The 22495-nt window shown below is 37.9% G+C and overlaps 2 protein-coding genes across 2 annotated transcripts; one reads left to right on the top strand and one right to left on the bottom strand.

Annotated features, from left to right (window-relative positions):
• The first annotated feature begins 8115 nt into the window (after window positions 1-8115).
• Window positions 8116-13873, top strand: LOC110158619 (transmembrane protein 47-like). The gene is made up of 3 exons (XM_020923128.2): window positions 8116-8475; window positions 10414-10554; window positions 13154-13873. The coding sequence occupies exons 1-3, from the start codon at window positions 8259-8261 to the stop codon at window positions 13333-13335; spliced, it is 540 nt and encodes a 179-aa protein (XP_020778787.1). The 5' UTR covers window positions 8116-8258; the 3' UTR covers window positions 13336-13873.
• Window positions 13874-17704: 3831 nt separating this feature from the next.
• Window positions 17705-21890, bottom strand: il13ra2 (interleukin 13 receptor, alpha 2). Its single transcript, XM_020923095.2, has 9 exons — window positions 21687-21890; window positions 21317-21477; window positions 21085-21241; window positions 20874-20988; window positions 20432-20613; window positions 20201-20355; window positions 19271-19409; window positions 18349-18460; window positions 17705-18260 (listed from the first exon to the last, which is right to left on the bottom strand). Exons 1-9 carry the CDS (start codon window positions 21748-21750, stop codon window positions 18164-18166), a joined length of 1182 nt encoding a protein of 393 aa, XP_020778754.1. The 5' UTR covers window positions 21751-21890; the 3' UTR covers window positions 17705-18163.
• Between the last annotated feature and the right edge of the window lie 605 nt (window positions 21891-22495).

Here is a 22495-nt window from a genome sequence, read left to right as displayed (position 1 = left end):
GACAGTGCTTTCAAGTTGCAATAAGCTTTACATAGGTTGAATGAACGTCCAACCCACGTTTGCATAATAACTTTCTTTTGGTGATGAATAACTAATTGTAAGATTCATAAAGCTTATTAATGTAATTGATATCTGAGTCCCCTTTGTTTGGGTAGGACATAAATGCAATTCACACATGAAAGAGGCTTTGATAAACTTTGGGAAGTGAGTGTACAAGTGATATGTCATGTCCTCTGCGTGTCCTGGAGCACTGAGACATTGTGCACCTGCCTGATTGACTCTGCTCTTATGTGGTTATAGGAGACAAAGATCCGTTTTAAGTTTATGGTCTGGTGCAACTCTTTGTAAAGGGGAATAAAAGCATGAATGTCTGTGCACTTGTGTTTGACCTCTTCCTCTGTTTCCCACCAAGTATTTTATTGTCAGGCAACATGATCTATAGGTCAATATAGGCGTTTAACCACAACGAATCATACGAATGTAACTGATACTTCACAATAAGCCAGGGGTGGGATGTAACAAAATATATTTACTCCAGTAGTTTATTTAAGAAGGGTGTAATATTTCTTGAGGTATAGCGCAGAGCGATAGTATTTGATAACCTGGTAGCAGTAGTGCCATAGTTGAAGTTGTAGTTCATTCTTTCACACATGTAGTGACACATGAGTAACTCTTATTATTGGGCTGTCTGGATCTCCAAAGATCAAAATGCTCTCACCTTGTGATGGACTTAAAAGCTCCATTAACCTTTAGTTCAGTACACATTGGCAATTCCAGGGCTGAAATCATCCAAATGATTCTAGTGAAGGTGTAAGGAGTTTAAAAACATAGTGGAGCACTTCTTGTACTACACAACACGAATGTTTTCCGTTTGAGAGAATAACTCATCCTAAATATGCAGGGTTTGTGTGTTAAACATGTGTAAAAGAAACAAAACACAATTCCATGTTTGTGATGAGGAAACAACATAAGAACACAGATCAGGTAATATGAACCTTTAAAATGATTTCCAGATGATTTTAGTGCTTAATAACAATACTTTATGTGGGTATCCTGTACACAGATTTGACTTGTAACTTGGCCAGGTAATGTCACCTCACCTGCTTGTTTCCATGGAGATAGATAGAAACAGAAAAGTTACATAATGCACCTTTAGAACTTGAGGAAAAAGTTTGAACTAAATAAACTTGTTCACAGTGATGTCAGATTAGATGACAGGATGTAAGTGTTGCTCAACCTTGTGGCTATGTAGCTCATTACAATGAAAGACCCTGTGCTGGTTATTGTAGTGCGGTGTTAGTTGCAACTTTCCTGGTTTAGGCTTCCCAGGCGGCGTCATACACGGACGAAAGGTGAGCTGTGGACACTGGATACTCCTTCAGGGAAAGAGAGACACAAATGTACTATCAGGACTGGAAATGATGAAATGGTTATCTACTGCTGTTGTGCAAAAAGCTGTAGGCAGTTTGACCCCTGGGCCTTGTCAACTGGGTCAAAATACTAATGTGTGAACTGTTGACATGTTCATTATTGTAACAGTGTGTAAAGGAGGAAACTGATACTGCAGCCTGGATCTGTCCCTAATGTATCTTTCTTGTGTTGCCATGTTATTATTATTCCGTCAACAAGTCCACTACTCCTTTCTGTTGAAAACTATAGCTGTTTACCTTTGCATTATGTAAACTAAGTACCTTGCAGCGTTAAGAGATCTATGAATTAAGTAAAGCTACTGGGGTAACTGTTGTATAATTAAATACTTTGTTACAGTGCAGTTTTTACTTTTTTCATCAACCTTTTGCAGTGATTGGTATGATAAGAAAAGTTTCAAAGGTTGTAAGACTTTTATTTTTCACAATTCATGCATTTTTCTATTGCCATTAAGAGATAAATAAAGTAATAATGTAATCTAATGTTCACTCTTCACTGTGAGTTCACTCACTCAGAGCCTTACAGAGGCTAATCAACAGGAGACGTTGGTGGGGAAAAGTGTTTTTGTTTGAGTAGACAGCTGCAGGAAATGGGGAAAATAGTGAATCACAATATGAGCAGATCATCACAGGGATGAGATCATGATTGGATTGCTCTGACCATATAACTGAATTGACAAAACATCTTGGATGAGAGATAAAACATCTTTAACTTAAACAAAAGTCTTGAAAACTATTGATACTTTCCAGCTGATGTCATCAACAATTCAACAAAAAGAACAGACTTAGCTGAATTGTGATTATTTAGTATTATTTGCCTATAGGAGTTGTCAACACATTGTGCACTCATCTCATGCTTCATGGAAATGCCCTATATTGAATCAGCTGTTGCCCCACTGCAGCCTCTCCTCTGCGTGTCACACATACCTTTGATTCATCACTGTACCCCCTCACCCCCCTCACCCTTCCACCCCACTGCAGTGTAGCCTTCTTTACAATGCTGTGTCACCAGTGGAAATCTGTATTTGTCAATTTACTCATAACAAAACACCTTAAAGCCTAACTGTACACACAATTACCACAAACACTTAATAATATATACATTTGAATTGACAAAACTATAATGATTCTGTGCAAATTCTACTCTGAAGCAAATAACAATAAATCATAAATAAATACATTTTTAAACATTCTCATGTATGTTTAGGCTTGTAATGCATACTGTTACTTCAATATTCAATTACTTAAGCAGAAGTAAAATGTATGGCAGGGTATACCTATCTCTAGATGTAACCAACAAGTGACTCAGTTAGGTACAAGTATTCAATTCTGCATTTACTCCATGATTATTTCAACAATTATCTGGACAGTCTGGATCACAGTCTGTGCACACTCACTGACGTCACCTATCAAACTCAAATATAGTGCACCACAAAAATCAAGGATACACTTTGCCATATTACTGTATACAATTATGTGTCAGGAGATTCATGAGGCAGTGGACGAAGAGACAAGATTTTACAACTGTTGTGAATAATTTAACAGTGAAGGTTACTCAGTCATCATGACCTCATCATATTTTACTACAGACTCAAGGACCTTTTTTGTGGTTAATACAGACTTGAATAATACAGTTTCAGACCAAATATTTTTGGCTTACAATGGGAAAGCTGAAAATAGGTTTTCAGAAGGTTGGATGAGGTCAGGTAGAGTTTCTATGGCAACCTCTTCAAGAACTGTGAAAACAGAATGATTTCAATCAATCAGTGCATATGTATTATTGTAAGACACTCAATCTGTTAACTACATGTGTCTCGATATTCTATATATATATTTCTAATAAACCAATAGGTCTACAAGCAAATTTTAGTACTATTTTAGCCCAGTGATCATACAAATGAATGCAGGAGTGTTCCCAGCCTGAGGACTGTGGAATTAGCAGATTTATTCCACAAAAAGGTTTTTCACAACATTTATGTAGAACATGATATGAAGTGGCCTTTATTATTGAGATTTGGGATTAAGATGCTTCTGTGGCAGTATATAGCATGCACTGTCAGTTCTTAAACACTATGGGATTTACTGTCATATTAAAGGAGACCTTAAAGGCTCTGTGAGTTCTGCTGAAGCATAAGTGTGTCCCAGCTGGTGTCTGAGGAAACATGATCGAGAGGAGGGGTCTGTGTGGCGATGAGGGGGGTCGCAGCCATGACAACTGATGGAGCAGGAAGTAAACAGATGTCCACAAGCTGGCAGACAGGCCCAGAGTGGACAGGCAACAGAGAGACAGGTGGAAAAATGGGAACGCATAAAGAGGCTGCATATGGAAGGTACCACTCCAGTCACAATGTGTATATTACATCATATACATGATTTTTATACATTTCATTAGCAAATACCTAAACTTTGATTTCTTTCAAATAGGCCTACGCACCATTAGTCTAGTATAATAACTGACAATATTTTACTAATGATTGTTTTAATTTTTTATTGATCTGATGGCATTGTAGAAATGTAGCTCTTGAACCCATGTGAAAACAAGAAAGAATGCAGCTTTGTTAGTGAAGTTTGTAGTGCAATATACCATTTTATACAACACATAACAATAACAAGATATTCATTTTATATAGACACATGGTTTGAACTCAGTGTATTTACTCCTGATATTCATGGCATGTACAACCTTATTATGATAACAAAATATTTAGGGAAGTCATAATTTGAAAGCTTTACTTTCCTATCTTTTAAATAAACTCTACACTGCTTCTTCTTTGTAGAGTACCGCACTTAATACTTTGACAAGCTTCTAACTCTGAAAACAGGAAGTGAATGAGACGCACCACTGCCTCCTGGATGCTGTCACCGTGACCTTGGTTGCCGCTCCATTCTCAGCTGTTGCAGACTGTACAGAGGCAGCCCTCTGACAAGTCAAGCAATGGTTGAAAAACAAAACTGCCACAACCGCTGTCAAAGTATTTAAGTGGCTTGTCATGGTCACTGAGAGCAAAATCTTTAATAGACTGTAATTTAAGTGTAAATATGTAGTCCCCCTACATGACTGAGGTTCTATTTTGGAGTGATAATTAAGAGGGGCTGTCTTTAGATAACTGTTGAATACTCTGATTGATGAGTGTCAGTGGAATCTTGATAGGCCCTGAAGGCACAAAGGTTAATGTGTCAATTAATGAATCAATAGCTCATCAATAAAGGTCTAATTCAAGCAGTTAAACATTAAATGACAAATACAGTTTAATTCAACATTCTAGTTTAACTATTTATTCAATTCAGTCAGCTAAATGTAATGTCACATTGGATAATTAAGCATACATATTTCTTATCTAATATCTTTATATTCTTATGTGCATTAATATCTTTTGGGCATCTGTTGCTTAAAGACATACTATGTAACTTTTCTGGATGTGGGTTGGCTAACAGCTTGATGCTTTGCTATGACTTTTCCTCAGAATACTGTGAAAAACACATATTCCTACTGCCTTTCTACAGATCTGTGACTTTTCATGGTCACCATCACCTGCTTGCCTCTATGGAGATACAGTAGATAAAGTAATTGCGATAATTTGGAACATTTCAGAGAAATCAATAACATATCCATGGAGATAAGCAGGAGGTGGACCCTCTACCAGAAAGGTTATTTAAGATAGTCATTATACTTAATTTATATTCTTCCGTAAATAATCAAAAGTTTAGGTTGGGGACTTTTTACACTTAACCAGCAAATTTCCAAAAGTAATTATTACACTTTCTCCATGACCACAGTACTTGCCCTATGAGCACAATCTGACTCAGACTGTGTGATGTTGCTGTTCCAGGAAGAGAGTTGAGGGTCCCAGCAGCACGGCCAGTGTATTGTATATTAATGAGTGTTCAGTCAAACAAAGCTTCATCATCTGCTCTGAAGTCCATTCACTGCCAAGAACCCCAGAGAGGATCTACGCTGACAGCCTAATACTGATAATACTGCACAGCTGTGTCCGGAGACGGATGAGACACACAGGGTGACGTCATCTAAAGAAAAATGCTGTAGACATTGTAGATTTTGCTGATTCACAGTTTTGACTCCAAAATGTTTACTTTACCTCTGGTAATAAAAGCATGGCTGTCTTCCTGTTTTCATCAATGAACTTGAAAACCAAAACAGTTTAAAGGTGAATACATGAGTGAGTCTGGTGAGCACACAGCGGCTGGAATGCAAGTCTTAAAATGTAACAATAGAACCTAAACAGCACCACAATTACTCCTGTCTTTAAAGAGGACATATTCATTTAGACTTTTATGAGTTTCCTCTTCCTCATTTTTAGCTTACTCAAAGTTGTTGATTTTTTTTTCATCTAACGCTTTTCTCCACCCACATCCCACTATGTAGTTATGATCATTTGTACACAAGTGATTCAAAAATGTTCAGTAGCCCTTCTTCAAACATATAAACACCTATGCTGTCCATTTTAAAATTAACAAAACAATAAGTTAAAAATAATGATTTACCACAAAAAGTATGTCTATAAAATAAAAGTAAATATGTCAAAAACTAACCCAAACTAGATTACAGTAAAATAAAGACAAAATGCTGGAAAACCAAAAATAATCAAAGATTTATCTAGAACAAATTGGTTTAAAGAGTCTGAAATTGAATCCAAAAGTAGTTTTAAATCAGTGCATGGGCAGTCGCCCTCTCAAGTAGCTTTGTCTGCACCATAGTCTCTCTAATGAGGGGGTGTTACAGTCACATGACAGCACTGGAAGAGAGGGGTGAGGGGGTGGAAAAGGGGAGAGGGAGGATGAGAGGAGATGGGGAGAGAGGGGTGCCCTGTCCATAGACACTAATAGCAGAGCCTCAGATGCCCCACTGGCAGCTTGGCAGGGATGTGGACTAAGAGGGCGGGCATTGCCTAAACTCCCATTATGTCACAAATGTGGAAAACCTCTAATTGGGCTACTGAAATGATAGAGGAAGGCTTACAGTGCAGAGGAATAAAAGACAGTGCACTGTCACTGGCAGCTCTCAATGTTCAGATATAAATACATTTTATATTGCAATTTTCTGTTGTTTAGATATAGGATAGATTATGAGTTTATTATGATAATTATTACATTATAAGTGAGAAAAAAACATTCTGAGTCCCACTAATAGTAAGTAAGTAAGTAAAATGGAATTACACAGTGGCTTTTTAAAATGGCAGATATATCTGTCTGTCATCCTTTCTTTCTTTTTTTTTTTTTTCAAAACTTTAATAACATTTTCCAAGTATCAGTGTATAAAGACATAGAGTTGAGTGAAACAGACACAAAATATATGATACATAATACAAAATAAATACCAGGTCAACAGAGACAGTAAACATGTACCAGACTTGAGAAGAAAGAGGGAGATAGAAATCAGTCAATAACAAGAGTGAAAATGAACAGGTTCAATAAAATAAACCAAACTAGTCCAATGTTTTCTTTAAAGATTTCAGTGTTCATTATTATTTATAATATAATGTGTAACTGAAGATACATCACCCTTTCTTTGGCAAAGAGTAGGAACAACCTTTTATGCAAAAATAATTTTATCAGCTGATCAAAAAATCTTGGTGACCTAAATTAAAGTCTCTTTTGACCCACCCTAAGTAAATACTTCATTCTAGTTGTTCAAGACAGATGCTTGAGAACTGTCAGACCTCTATATTAATAGGTGTCCAATTATATGTCTACTTTGCTTAACGCATTTCTTATTGGCCAGAGTGAAATTTTTCCTGGACAGCAGAGAGCAGATGATGTTCATGTTAAGGAGGTCAGACTGGTACTAAAGATAACACATGCTCCAGTTTCTGTGTCTTTTATTCTCAGTAATGATGTCATGAAAGCATAGCCCATATTAGGCCGTTAAAAGTGTGCTATTACCATCTCATCATACCCTGTGTGGCCTGGTTGTCTATTGTGAGACGTACAATATGCTTTACACCTGATATTTGCTATAATATAGTATTCCAAAAACATTTGAATGTGAGTTTTATGGCTGTATTTTTCAGCCTACATGAGAGTTATAATAGATAAGACAATAGGCTGAAGCATGTGGCATAATTGGGAGAGGAAGAAGTAAGTCAATTGTCTGTTCAACTTGTGTAAATGCTACGAGTATGCCATCTGGTGGATGTTTAAGGTAGTGCGAACTTTGTAAAGATCATGTGTTTATGTTGTCAGCTCTCTCTACACACAACTAGCAAAGATGTTCAATTGTAATATAATTATTTTTAAGCAACTAGTTGGCTGCTACCCTCGAGGGCAGTGGGACTCCCTACTTCTTTCACTAGCCTACCCATATTTAATAAGCAATAGAGCCAAACAATGACTTATTCAGCTACCCTGATTCCTGAAATAGTACCATGTTTTGGATCACAGGCTACTTTACACATGTCCATAGCGTGTGACTGTGGTTTTATGGAACATGTTAAGGACTTCAGAATAGCTAAAATACTTTTCAAAATAAAAGCATAGAACAAGACAGTTTTACACTTTTTATAGCTTAGCCGTAAGTTACCACCAAGGCTGCACATGAACTCACATGAAAAATACACAGTCTACTAGTTTACGTCTTACATATTCCGTCATGTATGTACATAGACCAGGTTAACTTTGAAAGGTCGTCTCCGGAAAACTGAGAAAACTCGGTTAAAGTGTTCCAGCTTCATGGTCAGATGCCATGGAGCGTGAGGACGCACTGTCCCGCAGGCGCAGTTTTGGTACTGGAAAACTCGCGTGTTAAAAGATCTCCTGTCCCCACTCTTTGTTTTGGTCCTGAGACTTACCGGATAACAAATCTTTGAGAGGAAGATGTCCGTGGAGGAGACATACGTGTTCCGCCCGTTCAAACTGATCGCGTTGTTTTGCGTGTTTCTTGCGCTGTGTCTGGACGTGGTGGCTCTGCTCAGTCCAGCCTGGGTCACCGCGGAGCACTTCTCCTTATCCCTGTGGGAGTCCTGCACATTGTCCGAGGCTCGCAGCGCAGGACAGGAGCCCGAATGGAGCTGCTTTTCCACGCTCACGTCTGGTATGGATTTAACTAGTTCCCGTTATATTTAAGTGTTTTTGGTTTAGTTTGTGTGGACACTTGAACATCACCACTGAGTGTGATGGGGGGCTATTTTGTTCTTAGTGTTCGTTGTTAAGGGTTATAGTATTTATACTGGAAATATTTAACTGCAACTTTGAGTCTTGAACAATTACTTGTAGCAGGGTATATGCTACTGAGTTCACAATAAGAGTCTATTACCATTTGATAAAATGACTGAACATTAAGAGTCCTTTCTCCAGTGGGTCCAGCTGCAGGAAATGGTACTCTGGCATTCCTCACTTTCCATGTTTCATACCAGAGCTGTGACGTGTTGTCAAGATAATAAACATTTTCATGTTTGGATAATATACTGAAAAAAGATTGGAATATAATCAATAAGTTACATTAGTACATTCAGGAGTTTCAGATTTATATGCAACATTTTAAGGACTTTTTTTCCATTCAGAAGATAAAATATTTAGATAACTTGTTAACTGCTATGGCAATGGTCCTAATTTTTCATAATTTTGAAACCTATGGATATGTTTACATAAGCATTTTTTTGTTTATGCACTTAAAACATCTTGAACATCCACTTACTCCCGGCAGGTTGTCTTTTGTCCACCATGACGGATGCCTAAACCCCCTCTTCTCTTAGACCACTGAGGACAATCGGATTTCAATGCACAGATTTCAAATTCCTCTGCTCTCTCATCTTAATCCCAACTCCTGCAAGAACATTAAACTCAAATGCCTAAGTGTATTAGAAAATATTGGGACAAAAACATGCGGGTGAGGTTGAGCGTGGTCTAATATTTGGGAATGTGTTTTGTTAAAAGGGGTGGGTTAGTCTTTGAGGGTACACTGGCCTCATTAAGCAGTGGAGGGGTGTGTTGGGCAAAGCCAACTCACTATGTACATAAATCTTTCCCAGGATTCTTCTCTTTCAGTTTATTTTTGTAGTGAAGTAATCTGACACTTGAACCATAACCATGTGTGTGAAAGTGTAACTGTGGACTTGTTATAGGTTTACAGAATTAAATGGATGTGGTGTTTCCTTGACTGGACTTAAGGAGTCCTTCTGCATTTCGGGCATTGTCTCTTCTTGTCCCCAAGACAAATGAAACAAAAGCTCAGAGGACAATGGGGGAGCTTCATCATTTATTCTTTTGAACTGAGTCCTTGGAGGTCAGAATATTTGTGAGGTTTCAAAGAAGATCTGGACAAAGAGAGTGAGAAGGATGAGACACATGGAGAATAGATTTTAATTTGAGTGGAAAGTGGTTGTATACAACTTTTATTTCTTCCTATAAAACTGTAAGATCATATCTCTTTCAAAGCTGGAAGTGACATTTTTGCTTAAAAAAATCATAAAAAACATCACCAAATCAACATAAAATCACTGCCCACAAAAGGGCAACTATTGACTTGGTAAGTTTAAAAGAGAAGAGCATACAGACATATAATACTAGAAGACATAATGAAAAACAAGAAATAAGTGGTAAGAATTAATAATTGTGCATTGTGCAAAAGACAGGTAAATAGATTAGTGAACATTCACAAAGAGTACATGTGAGTAATAAAACGTATTAACATTTTAATTTACATCATAACATAATGACAGCTTTCAATAAGTTTTCATATACCTCTGCGGTCCTTCACAAATAGTTGACTATCTTCCCATAAGAATTAGGAGAATTGGGTTGTGTCTATCATAACATGTTGATGCTTTTATAGTTTTAATCTCTGCACTCTCCACCACAGCATGTCTCGACATAAACATAGTTAAACCTGTTGTCATTGTTGTTGTGTCTGTGTGTTCTTTGTGTGGTGGTTGTCAGCACAGCAGTTCATTTGAGCTGCAGTGATGAATCAGTCTTTTGTTGGGGCATCGCTGCCTTTGCCCCCCCTCTAACCTGTGTCCCTGTCCCGTAGACTGGCAGATTGCCACTCTGGTGCTGCTCGGGGCTGGAGCAGCTGCGACTCTGGTGGCATTTTTGGTGGCACTCATCTCTCTCTGCCATGGTACGCACAGACGGCACTATCGGACTGTGGCTGTGTTCCTCTTCACTGCAGGTACAAACCCTCTACAGGACAACAAATCAGTGGAGTTATGATTATTATTGATGGGGCTTCAGGGTGGGCCAGAAAAAATAAAGGTTTAGGTTATTTAGAAACAATAAAAATTACATGGGAGTTTGTTTTGAGTGATTACTACATTTAAGTGTACTGCTATCACATTGCTCCTTTTATGATTAGGGACATTTTTTTGTAGTAAATGCATCTCTTTTTTATTTACAAAAACATTTCTGGCAATGTATCCCATAATAAATATTTTCTTATATAAATCTTTCAACTAAATTCTGAGACCATATTTCACTGGACACATCTTGAGTAATTTTACAGGAACAGACCTTTCACATCATTATAAAGTGATCTTTTCAGTACCTTTAACAGCACATGGTTATCACAGTACTTGCATTTTCTTTTTTTGAACTGCACTCTTGGACAGTTTGTCCAGCCTGCTCTGACGGCAACCACAACAATTTCCAGAGAGAGTTTTTTTCTTTCCAGTCCACACATTTATGTTTCTGAATTAGGCACGTTGGCTGAGCTCACATTTTCTGTGGTGAAGAAACTGGAAAGCTGCTGGAGGTTGAGCCAAGGAAAAGCAAACCTCAGAATCTGTAGACTTACCACATTAGTGAAGTCACAGAGAGACACCCCATACTGTGTCATTTTGGGTGCTGCTCAGGATGTTGATTCATATTTTCTAAAAACATATTTGGAAGATCTACAGTGATGAAGGCATTATCCATGTTTTTCAACTTAAACATCAGAATGAAACGGTACCACTATGACACTGTTTGACTTAGTTCATCCTAGCTTTCTCAGTCAAATTACATAAACAGTTTTTATACATTTTGAATCTGCAATTCCAAATTTGCCACTTTTTGTGCATGTCTAAATTTTGCATTAAGCACAATTTTATGTAATGTCCATAACAGCTTTATTGTCTTCTTTGACAATCTCAGCTGGAAGCTTTTGTGTCACACCCACAATGTTATAATAGACATTGAACAGAATGTACAGAACACTCACTAAATGTTCAGAGACTGTATTAAAGATACAACTGTGGTAACCAACATGTGTAACCAACTTGCGAGCATTTCCAATCAATCAGAACGAAATGTATCTATTTTACATGAATATGCTGTCAATTAGTAACAGAAAGCTTCTCAAATAAAAAATGCAAAAATGTTAATCTCCATGCCAACTGTTGAAATTATTTTGTTATAAACTAGGCCTACTTTTCATTTCTTAGTCTCCAATTCCCTGAAAAGCATTCTGGAAGTGCAGTCTTAGGTTTTATTTTGTGTCTAAAACAGAAGTCACAAAGGAGTTAGTGTTAGCGCTCACTGTGGGTGCTATGTTATTCTTTCCGGTGTAATTACCCAGTGAGAAACAGGCCTCTGTATGGACCACAGTCTGTGCAGCAGTGAAAGGCCTGTTATTGTTCAATAAATGATAGCTGAAACATTACATTTTGGGGCTCAGAAAATTTCATGTTTACTTTTTCTTTTAGATAATACATTAAGATTTTAGTTGTAGAGGAGTGAATAAGTAACTTCTGTCACTAACTATTGGTTCATTTTGCTATTTATTTGTTATGATTCATGCATTCTAATTAAACTGTATATGAAAATAATGGTTTACAGAGATAACCCAGCTATATTGGTATTCTCTCAGTAACATAAAGTAGTTTCAATCAGCTATTTTTCCTTACCTCTATATTGTGCTTTAAATTTGTTATTGTGACAGGCCCAGGTGGGACTCTGTTAAAAGTACTTTGACTTTGGGGCTGTGACTCTGTGGAATTTTGTCCTGCATCTGACCTGAAAGGGCTGTGAATGTGTGAGGTGCATTACAGTAGTGCCACATTCCTGGACTTCAGTGCTCTGTGTGTTTAGGAAGGAAAGGTGGGACATGTTTCCTGAGAGTCACTTAAAGAAAATGTACTGGATTTGAATGTGACGCAACTAACACAATTACTACTGGGACCATCAGCTGGACATAGGAAATTACTCCCTTCTGCTTACTGAGGGAACAAGAATAATTGCAATTGTTCATGTAATTACTAATATCCTTTAACAGCAGAAAGGAACTGAATCATTCTGAAAGATGAGAAAAATATATTTAACCTTTTATTATTTATACTATTACACTAGCCAGGGTGCTGGTAGTAGGGTAGAGTAGCCAAAAATGCGTTACTGCAAAGTAATTTAACTTATGTAGATGTACAAAGCAGTGAACTAAGAAATTACTCAAGTGGAGTAAAATAGTATTTGGGCTGGGATAACCAAGTAAAAGTCATTGTAAGAATAACTGGGTGATCTAATTACATAAAATTTAAAGTTAATGCAATTGGAAGGACAGAACATTAAATAATGATCTGGTATTTTAAGAATGGACCACAAAAATAAGAAAAACCCAAATTATATCTGAAGGAACAGCATAAGAATCATAAATATTCAAATCATTAAATATTGTCAACAGAATACTGTTACATTGTAAAACATATTACTCAGGAGTATCCAGTTCATTTCCTTAAATAGATGTAACTGACCAATGTAACAACTCACTTACATTTAATATTTGTACTGCTTTTTTCCAGTGGTGCTGCAGGCCTGTGCTCTGGTGCTGTACCCAATCAAATTCATCGATGGCACAGTTCTTCAGACATACCATGAGTTCAACTGGGGCTACGGTCTGGGCTGGGGGGCCACCATCTTCATGTTGGGTGGGGGCATCCTCTTCTGCCTGCGCACCGACATCTACGAAGATGCCATGTACTGAGTCTGTTCAGTCACACCATGTGACAAAGGGAGTGCTTGATTTCCTCACCCTTCACTCCCTGCAGTCTACATGCAAGCATGCACCCACCACTCTGTCCTATTTTTACACAGGGTAGAGGGTCTAATTTAGGACAGGCCTGTGCGGACTTCTGCCCCTTCTAGGGCGCAGTGAATTCTGGGTAGGTACAGGCACAGAAGCTGGACGTTTCTTTTTCAAATTGAATCTCTATTTTTAGAGAGACACAAGCATACATATCAGACCCGAATGATGAACATGCAATTATTTTTATGTACTTTGTTGAAAAATTGTGAGGCGTGTTATTAATGTATTTATAGCTTTATTTTCTGCTTATAGAAAGGTTGTTCTTGCTTGTAATATTATCTAAGGATTGTTAGAAATTTAAATAAGTACACTGTAATGTACAATATTGTAGGAGCAGTGAAGTGTTAATAGTTTATGGACAATGTAAATGTGTACAGTATTTCTACATGGAGTAAATAAACTTGAGTAGTTCTAAGCAGGTGTGATTATAGCTCTGCAGCATGTGTTTTGTTTTTTTTTACCTTTAAACTCAAAGATGTAAGAGTGAAGAGACAAGGACACATTCCTATTGATGCCCCTTCACCCAGAGGTGCACTAAGATCAAAGAGGCCAAACAGCAGGGCTCTCCACTGTGCTCTGCAGTGGACACCTGTGCTAAAGCTACACATCAGACTGAAGAATGCAATGCATGTTCATGTACTATTCATTTCTGTAATATTATTAGCCATTGATCTATCCTCTTACTTCGAAGGCTGGATAACTTTCAGTCGCTTCTGAGCAGAGTCCTTGTGTGCTGTGTTCACCCACAACCACAATAATGTCTTTAATAATGACACTTTTCAAGGCTGTGGTTACTTGTATTTTATTACTATAAAAATATGTATTAAAGTATATTTCTGTCAGAATCAGAAGTAGAAAAAAACGATTGCCTTGAGACCCCAGTTTTGTAAACACAGCTCTTTGGGCCACACCCAGAGCAATTCTTATGCACTACGCCATCTAATGTTGAGATTATGTAAGTGCACTTAAATTCGCCTGACAGTCGCATTACACAATTGAGTCTTCAAACTGAAACAGAAAAATGTTGCCAAAACTACTTTGACAAGATTATTTACCCATATATCAATGTGATGACAACAATATTAATATAGGTGGTTGAGAAATAGTTGGTCATAGAGAGATGATAGCTGAAAGAAGTCAAAGTTGTTGTTTTTTGTTGTTGTTGTTTTTGTTACTTTTGTTATTTTGTTATTTTTCATTTTTGGGCCCAATGTCTATGAAAAGCCCTATGCAAGACTGCTTTTCAATTAAGCAAAAATATCTAATTAAAATAATGAATCTAATTTGTTATTATTATTATTATTATTAGTAGTAGTAGTAGTAGTAGGTAGTAGTAGGAGTAGTAGGAGTAGTAGGAGTAGTAGTAGTAGGTAGTAGTAGTAGGAGTAGTAGTAGTAGTATTAAATAACTAAATAATTAATAATAATAATTTAACTATTTGTACCACTGACAACAAGGCCTACTTGTATGATATTGGCACAGTTACACAGTTGAAAACCTCAGGTCTTTGAATTAACTTAAACTTGCCTTAGCTGTTGTCACATTTCAGGTTTCTGCTTCCTCTGTCCGCTGATAACAGCGAATGTTTGCATAATCACCCATATACATTATATATCTACGTATCATGTCATAGATGGGCTGGCTGACGGAGCATGTGCTGGCGCTCTGGTGCAGTAACTGCTCAGGCCCTGCGCTCTGTTCAATGCAGGGACAGATTCCAGTTACTGATCCAGGGGGACAGGGCAAGGCGTGGAGGTGTCCTGGGAATTATAATTCTGAAAACTGTACCATTTTCTGCACAAATATGAATAAACTCACACAAACTTACATTGTTTGGAAAGTCAGCCGTCCTCAGCCCATCTGCGTTTTTCAGCAACAGCAAAATGAACAGGACACTAACTCCCTGGCTATACATTAGCTTCCCACCAAACTTCTATCAGATTCTAGCTCCACCAAAATTACACATTAACCTGTGGGAAGTTACCTTTCTGAGAACTGTCCCAAGTGAGAGAAGATAGAATCTAAGTGAAGAATGGTTATTTTGCATTTGCATCTTCTTTACCTAATGTAAAAGGTGCACTATGTAACATTTCTGGTGAAGGATTTGCCGCCTATTGTTAAAACACGTGTGAAAATAAATTTTTGAGTCCTTGGGGACAACAAAGGTCTATCTAAAACACTTTCTAATACAGGTGATCTTACTGTAAGCAAGTTCACCCCTCCACAGATCTGACCTGCATCATCTTGTCTCCATGCAGATATATTAGTTTAATGCCATACTATGGAACTTTCCAGGCAAAGGAATAACATCTCCATGGAGACACTTAGTTTGCAGACCCTAGGGCACATTTAAGAAGTAAACATGGGCTTCTTACTTTCTGAGGTGAAACGTGAATGACATGTAAAGATCTTGTAATATTGTACCTCAAAACTCTACTAGTACTTGCTTTTCTTGCTACAAAAGCAGCATTTTATATTAGGTTTTCAAACAGAAAGGGAAAACCATGCCCCCTGTAAGACTCAAAGGTGTGGTCCTCTGTGGGAATCAGACAGATGCTCAGACTCTGACCTTGTGTCCAGAAGTTTTATCAGACAAACTCATTATCAGCGCTGAGCCACATGGACATGTTCTCAAAACACATTTCAATGTGTGTAACTTTTAATATAACAATACAATACATTTAAATAATGTACAAGAATGGGGCAACGGAATCAAAATAGATGTTGACGCAAGAGTTGACCACTAACTTACCTGCCTGTATTTGTTCATGAGAAAAATAACTGTACTCTGCAACAATATGAAACTCATAGTTACATTGTTTATACTATATTTCAGAAGTGACAAAGATTTTATGAATTTTATTTAAAGCAGTATTCAAAATTCAATATATAATTGCCAATAAATAATGATGACATTATCACAACACAATAGCAGTCTACCTAAAATCCTGTTTCTGTTTGACATGTTAACATAATTACATTATTGAGGCTTTCTCTGTAAGTTAGACACTAAACATACAGAAATGGCAAGAACTGTGGCATTTGACCTTGTAAACATGCTCAAAATAGACGCTCAAGTAAGAACTCAATACAATCATCAACAAAACAATATAAACTGCAGTTCATCTGGAGGGTATTCCATGAAGCTAGCTAAAGCAAAACCTGGCTTATTTGGCCAATTCAGGCTTGTCAAAGCCTCAGAGGAGCCCCAGCGCAAATACAGAGTCTGATTTGGGCCACGGAACTTTTCTGGTCATTCTGATCTGAGGAGCAAGACGAATGAAGTTGCTTGACCCCTTCCTGATGCACGGTAGTATGTGCAGAGCTTAAGTTCTGCTGTGTGTAAAAGTAAAGCTGTAACAGATCTCTTCACATGTACCCAAACAAGAAACGATAAAATCCGCGCTAAGGTGTTCGCAGTTTGACAGGGAGCGAGAGACAAGGGAATGAAGAGAGAGAAAGACATGATGAAGGAGCAAACAAACAGAACCCACTGTCATCCTCAGAGTCCAAACCAGTGTCTGTCTATGTGTAAAAGCTGCACTACCCCTCACAACAGTCACATGTGCAACATCATTTTAATGAAGTAATGGTCTTAGGCTTTTATATGGTTTGAGCCTTTCTGATGAGTGCTGTGCCCACAGACGTGTCTCCCATGTGTAGGAGCATATGGACAGTCAAAGTCCTAAACTGTTTCTTTAGATGTTCTTGGAGACAGAGCTAAAATAATCTTGACATTTAGCTTGGTCCTGTCCACCTCTGGTTAGTCAATTGGAACTGAGGCTTTGATAAGCCTGAATTGGCCAAATAAACCAGGCTTTCGTTTTAGCTCACTTTGTGGAATACCCTCCAGGCTGTCAAGATTATTTTGGCTTTGTCTCTAAGAACATCTAAAGAAACAGTTTAGTCAAAAGTTTCAGCACATGCACTCACACACCTGTGTCTGTCTACAGTTGAACCATATAAAAGCCTATGGCCAGCATTTTATTAAAATGATCTTGCACATGTGGCTGTTGTGAAGGGCAGTGTAGCTTTTACAGACACTGGATTGGACTCTGAGAATGAACTGGTTTTCAGTGGGTTCTGTCTGTGCTCTCCTTCATCACATCTGTCTCTCTCTTTCATCATTCCCTAGTCTCTCGCTCCCTGTCAAACTGCAAACAGCTTTGTGTGGATTTAATCGTTTCATGTTTGGGTACATAAGAAGAGGTCCGTTACAGCTTTACTTTTATGCACAGCGAAATCGATTAAGATGGGGGGAGTCATGTCTTTCCTCTCGCTCCTCAGATCAGATTGACTGGAATAGTTCAGTGGTCCAAATCAAACTCTGTGGGTGCGCACTGTGGCTCCTCTCTCGTTTAGTCAGATCATAAAAAAACATCACATTTTTGACCCACTTTCTGTGATGTTGTTGCTCCATTGCTCTGGCCTTCCCAGACTCTCTGCAAGCATGCACAAAGTGCTCAAACTCCAGGCCTTACTTAGCTTTGGTCAGACTCAGGCTTATTTCTGTCATAGAACAACTTTAAGCTTAAGCTAAAGATGGTGCTAGATTCAGCTCAGGATTTCAGGATAAACCTAGATTTGTTAAAACACTTACAAGGGAATACCCCCCTTGTGTAAACATGCAAACAAACATGTAACACATTAAGAGTAAACATGTGCGAGTCTAACATAAAAATCTAAAGCTAAATTTTGCATAAAATAATTTCACATGATTTCACAATTAAATGTGCTGAACCACTGGTATGATCTTGGCTGAGCTCTTGTCAAACAGGGTGATGAGTGATGCTTCCCTTTTCTTCACTTGTTTCAACAGTCTCCTGAAATTCAAACAAATATTGCTCTCTCTATATATTATATATATAGTTTTATATATATATTTTTTTTACACGTGTTTGTGGTGCTTACAGTCTGATGAGAGTCCACATGCACAAAGCTAGCACAAGGCCCATGATGATGGTGATTGCAGTATACTTAGGAAACATGTCCTGGCTTGGTAAAGATGCTGGGCATGGTTTCTCTAGAATAATGAGAAAGAGGTGAGCCAAGTCATATACAAAAAAAACAAAAACACAGCCCAACCATGTACTGAAGTGGATACATAATCCGTATTTACTTTGTCCTTTTGTTTGTATTCTTAAGCAATACGTCTGTAAGGAAAGACACTGAGAGAGGCATAGGTTGTTTGCCAACTGTATTATTTAATAGAAACTTAATAGAAGCTTAATAAACACACACTGTACAGAAACAAGGCAGTGAGGCAATGAATACCCCAGACACACAATGCATACTGAAAATTCAAGACAAGATTTGGAACCCCAGGTCTATGGAGATGCAAGCCCCATTAACAGCAAGGATGCATGTTTTTCTACATTTTTCAGTGAAATAAAAATAAATAAAACATGCATTTACTATAGTCTTTTTTAGGCAGAAGGTTGAGTGGATGGGCTTCAATGTAGATGTCACATGTTTGTGGCATGGCCAAACTATTTTTGTATTTTAATGTAAATATGTAACTGTTTTTTCTTGTTGTATTCATTAGAGGGGGTTATTGGCAAATAGCAACCATTTTGTGTACTGTGGTCCACATCAAGAAAAAATATCTGACAAAGGCTTTTTGCTGAAACATTATTTAAAAATAAAAATAATACTTTTTGGACATGGGCCAATTTTTTCACTTTTAATTTGCTGTTCCTTGCATTCACACCTCTACAAGAACTTTAGTGTGTGTTTTCTGTTTCACTTGTAACCAAACTGATACTATGCTGCCATGTACTTATGTAGTATTCTCTTTATGTAGCAATACTCTGCACAGCAGCCTTGTCTATACCTGGGTAGCACACGGACGGACTCCAGTCACTCCACACACCAGTCTTGGCACAATACTTATTCAACATGCAGCGAACTCTCAGACAGCTGGTCTCATTATCTGGAAGAGCAAACATGACTGCTGTTTCTGTGGAGGGGATCTGTAGTTGGAAGAAAAAACAGAAGCCAAAGTTTGCATGAAAGAAACTGTCATTGATTGTCACTCTATTCAGCTTGTCCTGACATCAGTACCTTATTGAGTTCAAGGCTGGTAATAATAAGGATTAAAACTGATAGGGATTAAGACTGATTGATCTACTGTACTCAAATTAAAAACCCTATTGCATTTATTATTTGTTTGGGAAAGGAAGAAACAAATGTGTCATACACGTTGCTCTCCAATTTGACCAAGGTTTTTAATGGCTAGTTATAAGTTTAATAACATGACTCACAAATGACTGCTGGGAAAATGGCTCAGTGCCTTTTTGATCCTCAAAGAAAACACCTTTCTCATTGCCAAGGTTTTTCCACAAATACAAACACAATGTCTGGATCGTCTGAGTCATGAATGAATGTGGTCTTGTAAAATATGAGAAGAAATACAACAATGATGATAAGGGATCCCTAAAGATCACACTGGTGCCTCATAATTTTGTGCGACAAAGTGTACATAGAATTACAAGAATTTAATTTTATTAAAAGATGAAAAACATCGTTACTTCTGCATCAGTAGTCTCTTTCAGTAACTTAATGTTTCTGTAACAGCAAATAAACTAAATAGTGGACTGGGGATCAGTTCTATGATATCAGTTCAGCAGATATCATGGTTGGGCCTTTAAATAGATAAGAAGACTACTTACATTTTATAAGTAAGGTATTAGCTGATACTGGGTATCAGCAGGAAGTTAGAAGTTAGAGCCAAATCTTAATTGATTATTTAAACAGTATGTACCAGAGTGTGTGCACCCTCCTGGCCCTCTCTTCTGGCCTGAACTTGCCACAGCAGACAGTGCTGGGGTATCCTCCCTGCGGGACTGTCCCAGTGTACAATCAGCTGCCTGTCTGCACCCTCCTCCACACGCACCTGTTCTGGCGGTTTAGGTTTCACTGAAACATAACAATGCATAAAAGGTCGATATCGTCACAAACAGTAAACTGCAGATAGTGTCACACGGTCAATTACCAATGTTTTGGATCTGCAGCATGGAGTATAGAGGTTTGATGGAGTGGTCTGAAGATGAGTTCACACACAGGTTAATGTCAGAGAAAGCGGGTAAATCTGTTCCAGAGAAGTTACAGCCATTCCTAAAACCACCAGTAATAAAGTAGTGTGGGCACTCTTTTGCATGTGCCATCTCTTTGTGCCTACAAAGAAACAACACAAAGATAAGGTGGCTGCACATTATGAATCACACCAGACATTTTACAACTTCAGAACAAACAAAAAATCAAATACACTTCATCATCTCAGTTGCAGTGCTTAAGTGTTCTTAACAGAATGAATAGCTACTGATCCCACATGATCTCGCTTTTGACTCACCATATACAAAACCCCATTTTGATGTATCTTAATTGTTCAAATGCATAAAAATTGATTTAAGACAATGCAATCTCAAAACACCCACCAGTAATAGAGTGCCCCTTGTGCCTTCAATGGCATCTTTGAGCTTCTCTTCCAGCTGCAAACCAGGTGCTCCATGTAATAGTACAGACAAGAGAAATCCTGGAGACCATCTATGCCTTAAGGAAATACAGAAAAACTGATGACTAAAACGTAGTGTGTCCTCAATTTAAGTGTCTATGGAAACTGTCACCCTGATGATGTGATGTTCTCACCTGTCATGTCTGGTTTTTGAACTACTTCGGTGTAGTTTTTACTTTTGGCTGTTCCACCTCCTGCACAGGCTCCAGAAATAACAGTGTAAACACGAACTTTCACTTCCCGGGCCAGATTAAACTGGGCCCTGAATAAAGTTTGGGTCGTCCTTATACTCTGAAAAACACAACATTAAAATAATAGAGTGGCTAGTATTTGACTGTAATGAGTCTATACTGAATGGAGCCTCACAGTCCAGCTGCTGCTGTAGCTGTCGTAATAGTGCAGTTCATAGAGCACTAAGCACTGGCCCTGCTCCTTCATCCGGACTTGCTCCTGTGAGGGGCTCCAGCGGATCTCCAGGTTTCCTAAGTGCCCCGGGTCCGTTATGGTCAGGTCTCGAGGAGGGTCCACTGCAGGAAAGAAGTAAATCACCTTACATCCATGTCACCGTTTTCATTCCAAAATCTAAATTGCTTTGGATCAACATAAAGGGTTCATTAAATGGAAAAAAGCGACAGTAGCCTAGGCTATATTTGTCTAAACAGGATCTACATTTCGTTTCGCGTTATTAATAACATTATTTTTGTGTACTAATAATAACTCTAAATCAGTGACCAACCTGTGCTGTAGACGAACTTCAAACTAATTAAAAGCAACACCTGCAGCGTTTTTCCAGCCATCATTAAATCCCAAATACGTCAAAAAATATAACACTAAAACATGCAGACTGAACTAGTCTTGAATATGCCAATTCATAAAAACAGAATAAATAATGTCAAAGAAAAAATGTATTTAATTAAATTTTTCTGAAACCTATGCGCGCAGTCCGGGAAACAGTTTGGGACTCGCTGGTGCGTGAGGCTTTTATTAGAGTCTGCGCCTTTTCCAGGGAGTGTCTCTTCACTGGAACTGGAGCTTAACCGCAAACTGGTGAAATGAATCCCGCCAAGAAAGCACCAGATCTCTTATCAATGGGGAGTTAAATTAATGTCCAACAGCAAAGAATAATAATAAATAAATAAGTCACACAGCTATGGTGATGGCGTAGGCATATTATATTGTTATATTGTTAAAGAAAGAAGTTTGGTGAGGAATCTTCTGTTATTTTATGTTTTATAGAGACAAATTTCAGTCTAAAATCACACAAAATATAAGATGAAAGCATTTCAGGAAAAACAAATATACTTAATTTATACTCCTACCAGATCATTTAGCCTGGTCATTTAGGCAAACAGCATTGCAGGGTAGGCCTATTTAAATAAGGGTCATTTGGGCCACAAGAAAATACAAGAGCACTGCAAAGAATCAACTTTATTTCATTTGTCCCATGTTTACTCTTAAGAAAGTCCTATTTTACACATGATATGTACAATGATTTCAACTGTGTGGCCCTTGCATGCATCCTGGTTGAAATACAAAAATGTCTTG

This window comes from Boleophthalmus pectinirostris, unplaced genomic scaffold (genome assembly GCF_026225935.1).
Source record: "Boleophthalmus pectinirostris isolate CB_2022bp ecotype Guang Dong unplaced genomic scaffold, ASM2622593v1 HiC_scaffold_12, whole genome shotgun sequence".
NCBI classification, from domain to species: domain Eukaryota; kingdom Metazoa; phylum Chordata; class Actinopteri; order Gobiiformes; family Gobiidae; genus Boleophthalmus; species Boleophthalmus pectinirostris.
This window is presented reverse-complemented; position numbering and strand designations above follow the sequence as displayed.

Excerpts from the sequence above, each read along its gene's own strand:
- LOC110158619 (XM_020923128.2), top strand. The coding sequence starts at position 8,259 with ATGTCCGTGGAGGAGACATACGTGTTCCGCCCGTTCAAACTGATCGCG. Across the intron at positions 8,476-10,413 it reads CTTTTCCACGCTCACGTCTG|ACTGGCAGATTGCCACTCTG; the intron begins GTATGGATTTAA and ends CCTGTCCCGTAG. Across the intron at positions 10,555-13,153 it reads TGTGTTCCTCTTCACTGCAG|TGGTGCTGCAGGCCTGTGCT; the intron begins GTACAAACCCTC and ends GCTTTTTTCCAG.
- il13ra2 (XM_020923095.2), bottom strand. The coding sequence starts at position 21,750 with ATGATGGCTGGAAAAACGCTGCAGGTGTTGCTTTTAATTAGTTTGAAG. Across the intron at positions 18,461-19,270 it reads TCCGTCCGTGTGCTACCCAG|AGAAACCATGCCCAGCATCT; the intron begins GTATAGACAAGG and ends TCATTATTCTAG. Across the intron at positions 18,261-18,348 it reads ATGTGGACTCTCATCAGACT|GAGACTGTTGAAACAAGTGA; the intron begins GTAAGCACCACA and ends TTTGAATTTCAG.